This window comes from Solanum dulcamara, chromosome 10, assembly GCF_947179165.1.
Source record: "Solanum dulcamara chromosome 10, daSolDulc1.2, whole genome shotgun sequence".
Taxonomy (NCBI): Eukaryota; Viridiplantae; Streptophyta; class Magnoliopsida; order Solanales; family Solanaceae; genus Solanum; species Solanum dulcamara.
The window spans coordinates 24,871,763-24,877,934 of record NC_077246.1 but is presented as its reverse complement, the minus strand read 5'-3'; the positions used below and the strand labels follow the sequence as shown (position 1 = coordinate 24,877,934).

The window sequence follows — 6,172 nt, the reverse complement described above, 5'->3', positions numbered from 1 at the left end:
GAACTTAGTAGTCGTCATTGTTGGATCCTAGCTAAGCTCGAAACCGCACAATTCAGCTCTAACAGACCTCACAATTTTGGTGTTGAATTATTAATAATTGATTAAATCAAGCTCACCATTGATGGTCACTCACAGTTGAAATAGAGAGAAGGAAGAAGAAGAAGACTGTATTTCTGAGTCAATTGCTCAATTGATTACAATGGAACAGTGCTATATATACACTATTGGTTCCATAACTAACTAACAGCTGGCCTAACTATTTGTTTTATTCCTTAACTACCTTTAACTAACTTTACATATGCAATCAGGCAATTCCTATCTCATTAAATATTACCCCAGCTTCAAAGACTCTGTACACCTCTCTAGAAAGGGATATAGATGACATTATAATATGTTAGAAACTAAGAAAACGTATTTTAAAAAATAAAATAAAGTGTAAATCACAACCATAAAAAAATGTGCACAAGTTAAAGTATAAATTGCAAGTTACTCAACACATGTTTTTTTTTTTTTTGCATTAAGCGTATAATCACATTAAGGGGGTACACTAATGAAAAGATATAACGTGCATATATTTTTCTCTAAAAGGCAGAAGAGTAATAAGAAACAAATAATCACGAACAAGAACAAGATAATAGGAGTAGTATATACTCCCTTCTTCCGAATGCATATGATATAGTTTGAATTGCAAGAGTCAAATTATTTTATTTTGACCATGCATTCGTATATAGAATTTTTAAAATTTTTGAAAAATTATTTACATAGTTAGAAACTACATAAAAGTACTATACGTTACAAAACTTAACACTAGAAAATATTTAAGGAGAATACGAGTAATCCGTGGTCCAAGATTTTCTCATAATTGACTCTCGAAATTCAAACTATATCATATAAATTGGGTAGAGAGGGTAAACTCCAAAATGGATGTTTGAGATTAATTAAGTTTAATATATCACATCCAATATATTTTGGAACCAGAACAGAGATCTTGCAAGGCCAGGCCCAATGCCAAGAAGGCTAAAGATGTTTCAACCACAGGCTCTAGCAAGTCTAATGGTTTTTATAAAACATACTCCTATAGTGTACTACTATAATTTTAAATCTCCTATGTAAATATAAAGTTAAATATAATAAGACATGGAATGTTCCTCTTCTTTTGTTCAAACTTGTAAGCAGCTAGTAGGTTGTTGTAGACCAGAAGCCATTCCTCCAGCATTAACGCATGAAGCTTGGGCTGGGTGATCCTTATAACTAAGTTTCACGTCCAGTAGTTTTATCCCATTACAAGGATTTGTTTTGCTACAGTCAAATTTCACCCCAATTTCTGTAGCCGATGTTCCGTGTACGTCCTCATAAGTTATATCACTAATCTTGATGCCTGAACCCTGAAAAAAGCATTCACATGAAATTAAATAGTTAATTATAGTACTATTTTATGAAACGTTGTTTGGAAGTGTATTGTGTGTGTAATTCTCTCTGTTCTCTTTTTGTTTCTAATTTACCTGCGCAGGACAATTTCCACTACCAGGGCAGTAATTTTGATCTATAATGATGGGATTTTCAACATCGTTCATCACTACATGTTGAAAAAGTACATTCCTAACGAAGCCATTGCTAGGCCTTGCCCAAGTTTTGACCCTCACACCATTCTCAGTCCCTGTAAATGTTGATGTTTTAACTGTCACATTTTGTACTCCTGGCTCTTGCATATCCCAACCTAAGCTCCCAATACTGCACCAATCAAAAATATTAGTCAAACACTACACCACGAATAACTTTTAACAAAAATACATATGTACATTAACAAATTAAAATGTGCTAAAGTCTTTATCAATATTAATTAATTGTCATTGGATTTATTGTCACTATATGCTTTAGGGCATATACAAAGAGTGTCAAAATGTAATTGTCGCTGGTAATTGCCTCTAAAAATACAAATTTAGCAGCAATTAAAGATATTTTTGGTGTAGTGGAAATTTATATATTTAGACGGAGAGAGTATCTTTAAAGACCTTATTCCATGGCCGGGGCCACAGGCAATGTTTTCGATCCACAAGTTGGAGTTGCCAGGACCAATTGAGATACAATCATCACCAGTTCCTATTTGGGAATTAAGGATGGTAACATCAGAAGATAACTGTAAATGAATTCCATCGGTGTTGGGGCTGTTTTCTGGTGCTGAAACCTTCACTCCTTGTAACTGCGCATTGTGGCAGCCGTCTAACAAAATGTGGAACATCTGGCTGTCTTGTGAAGTTAATCCACTTATTGCAATGTTATTTGAGTTGTAAAAAGCTAATGTCTGCACAATATGGGTTTTTGTATGGTATGAGACATCAAGAAATATAAAAAGAAATTTGTGATAGATTGTTTGCAGATTCAGTATATATAATTCCTTGCCCTTTTACCGGTAAAAATATGATAAGTAAATGTACCTTTCGACAATCTAGTTTACCAATAGGGCTACACTATCTATACACTTTGGCTGTATATATTGTATAGAAGCATGTATATTATATGTATAGTATATATATATTTAGTATAAACTATACATCACCTCTACATTGTATAGATATTTTATAAACCATTGTAACAAAATTCACAACAAAATTTGAACCCGTTTATATGTTGACAAATATGAACTATAAGGTTTTCCACCAATATAAAACATGAATAATAGTATATAGAGACTCGAGAGGTGAATCCAGAATTTAAAGCTATTAAGTTTAGTGGAACATACCGTGGCTCCTCTGGGACAACCTTTGCCAGAGTTTTTGCATGCCCAAAGACCAGCACCTTGTCCATCTAGAGTTCCGCCAACGATGGAAACTCCGGTGACTCTTTCAAATTTAATCCAATTGCCAGATTTTCCAATAACATTATAGTCAGAAGAAGCTATAAGTGTGCCTTCAATGCGTATCGTTATGGCATTACTCTTGCATGTTTGACCATAAAAGTATGCATTCCGGAGAAAGTAACTTCCCTTTGGCACGTAAATGGTGGCTGCGCTAGTAGATGCACATGCTGCAGTCCATGCACTAACGAACGCCTTGGACGAATCCGATTTGCCATCGGATTTGGCTCCATAGTTTTGGACATTGTACATGGAATCTGCAGCTGTTGATAAGTTGAATGAGAAGATGATTATGTTCATGAGAATAAGTGGGAAAAGAATAATGGAACTCATGTTCTCTAACATGTTGAAATGGGGACGAGTTGGAGATGTGGTATGGAAATGGAGTATTAGAAAAAGGGTATTTATAGGGAAAATCAGAAGAGAAAATTAAGCCGTAATTAGGTCAATTTTACTGTTTTTCTCCATTTGGAACGTTTTTGTTTTTGTAACTAACAAACAGAAAACACATGTTAACTTGGTAGCGTACGTATATTTTCCTACCTTTATTTTTCTAGTCTTTCCCTTTTTCGTCATCCGGGGGTGAGGGCATGGGCCTATGGGTATGGAGTGGTGGCGAGTTTAATATTAATATTAGGAAAAATGACAAGAATTAGCAAATATAGGCTAGTTAATTAATATACATAACTATAGTTTAAGTTAATTTCCACCCACACTAAATCTTTTCTAGTAATTAATATACATAGTTATAGTTATCCAGAATTTGTATAATTAAGCTCTCAACGATATAAATTCAGAATTTTCTAATTGAATAAATTCAGATTTTATATATGCTTACCCTACTATATGTATAATTATATTATTGATACATTTGATTTGTATAAGTTTTGAAAAATTCCTAAAATGTATAAATACAGAATTTGTATATATTTATCATATTTGTATATTGCCAGCGAATTATACAAACGGGTAAGTGAATTATACAAATAGATGCTATAGCTATAGTTACGGAATGTAATTATATAAGCTGTAGTTATTTCGGCCTATTAAAATTTTTATAGTAGCTATTTGTGAAATTTTCTCATAATATTAATGTCAATGGTGGTAATGTAGTTTCATCTAACATGTTTAACATAACAAGATTAAAGGATATTTTTTTATATTCTACTTATCATTAATTTAAGATTATAAAATTTAAATTCTTTATCTTTTACTTTTTAAAACTACATGTAAAATAAAAATCATACAATCAAATTTGAAACAAAGGAAGTACTAACTCAGATAAGTGAGTTCATATCTATAACTTCACTTAACCATGCTTAATATCCATTTCTTCTCCCTTTAAGGTTTCATTATTTAGGCCAAATTAAATTAGCTGATTTTATAAATACTGAATGGAAATAAATACAAAATTTGCCTTTCTGTTACATGACCCTTTATTTATTTTTTTCGCATAAACTTATGTTTATTTGGTCAGTGATGAATGTGGAACGTTTAGACGTAGGAATAGAAAATATACAACATGATATGCAATCACATGGGAAAAGATTTTGCCAATTGTTGGCTGGCTCCTTATTTTAAGGAGAAATACAATAGAAAAAAAAAGGTTCTCACATACATCCCCATTAATTGTGGGATTCGTATCCTAATTAATCTTTTGAATTTTCACTAATATGTTGTTATTAGGAAACATTATTAAGGAGAGCATTTTTTAATAAATGATTATTAATTTTAGCGATACTTTTTTATTTATTAACATCTATAGCAATGCATAGCAATATTATGATATATTTTTCATGCATTAAAAGTGAATTATGCATGCAATATAAATGTATTATAAGTGTTTTAAAAATATATTATACTCGTTTGGTAAGAAATTGAGGCAATGTATTATAAGTGTATTAAAGTGTGTGAGAAATATATTATCCATGAATAAAACTTGTATTATATGAGTTTTATAAATTATTCTCGCTAATATATATTAAAATTATATTAAAACTATATTATAAATGTCCAGTGAAAAAAATATTACTCTATAAATAATAAATATTTTTTTAATATAATGTATTTATGTAAATTTTCCTTGTTATTATATCCTAATTAACCTTGTAAAGGTCACCCAAACATCCCTTCGAAAAGGAATAGAAAAGTTTTTCTTTTTAATGCTAATCGAAAGGTACTTCGTGGCAAAGGTAAGGTATTAGATTTAGCTATCTCTAAATCAAGGTGACACTGTTTTTGAGTATCCATCGTAAATATTTATATGCATTCAATACGGAAAGAGCCATATATGTCCTTACACATACAAATAAATTAAGTTGCGAACAATATAAGTATAAAGAAAAGAAAGCAAGAAATAAAAATGAAGAAGAGAATTTTTCATCTATTCAAATATCACTTACAATGGTGAATGATACTTCTATTTATAGGTTGAGATATCATTCCAAAGGTCACCATGTTAAATGCCCAAACTAGTAGATACATTGGCATTTAAAAGGATTCATATCACCTTGGAGATATACATACATGAATTTGCTAGTTTATGAATAAACCAAATGGAAAATCCACTATTTAATATATTTATAACACTCCCCCTTGGATATCTATATATAATGTGTCTCGTTAAAATCTTATTAGGAAACACTCAGTAGAAAAATGCCTAGTGAAGGAAAAAGAGTACACACATCTCATAATATACTTTAAGTGTTGGCTCATTAAAAACCTTACCATGAAAATCCAATTGGGACAAAACCATGGTTAAGAAAAAGAGTACAATGCATATTTCATCCCCCTGATAAAAGCTTCATTTGATATCTCAGAGACGACGCATTCCAATCTTATTTCTCAACTTCTCAAATGTTGATGTAGGAAATGCCTTAGTGAATAAATCGGCAAGATTATCAATGTTGAACTTCTATCTCACCTTCTTGAAGATCATGTATATATATAAATAAAACTTTGATGAAATATGCTTTGTGCGATCTCCTTTAATGTTTCATTCCTTCCATTGAGCTATATATGCAGCATTATCTCCTTATATGGTGGTTGGTATATCCTTTTTCAAAGGAAAACCACACATTTTCTGAATATGGTGGGTCATTGATCTCGATCAAATGCACTTCCGACTTACTTCATGGATGGCTATTATTTTTGCATGACTTGAAAAAGTGGCAACTAATGTTTGCTCCATTGATCGCCAAGATATTGTTGTACCTCCATATGTAAACAAATATCCAGTTTGAGAATCGATCTTTATGTGGATCGGATTGTGACACCCCAGAAATTTTTTCGCAAAGAATCGAACATTTTTTCATGTGT

At 31.5% G+C, this 6,172-nt stretch overlaps 1 protein-coding gene across 1 annotated transcript; it reads right to left on the bottom strand.

Moving 5' to 3' along the window:
* Positions 1-852: 852 nt before the first annotated feature.
* LOC129870840 (polygalacturonase-like) lies at positions 853-3,214 on the bottom strand. Its single transcript, XM_055945716.1, has 4 exons — positions 2,741-3,214; positions 2,013-2,302; positions 1,503-1,731; positions 853-1,385 (listed from the first exon to the last, which is right to left on the bottom strand). Exons 1-4 carry the CDS (start codon positions 3,197-3,199, stop codon positions 1,161-1,163), a joined length of 1,203 nt encoding a protein of 400 aa, XP_055801691.1. The 5' UTR covers positions 3,200-3,214; the 3' UTR covers positions 853-1,160.
* Positions 3,215-6,172: the final 2,958 nt, after the last annotated feature.

What these genes read in the sequence shown, in the direction of transcription:
- LOC129870840 (XM_055945716.1), bottom strand. Translation starts at nt 3,199, where the DNA reads ATGTTAGAGAACATGAGTTCCATTATTCTTTTCCCACTTATTCTCATG. An exon ending in GGCCCCGGCCATGGAATAAG is followed by an intron (nt 1,732 to 2,012) that starts GTCTTTAAAGAT and finishes TGATTGGTGCAG; the next exon opens with TATTGGGAGCTTAGGTTGGG. An exon ending in GTGGAAATTGTCCTGCGCAG is followed by an intron (nt 1,386 to 1,502) that starts GTAAATTAGAAA and finishes TGCTTTTTTCAG; the next exon opens with GGTTCAGGCATCAAGATTAG.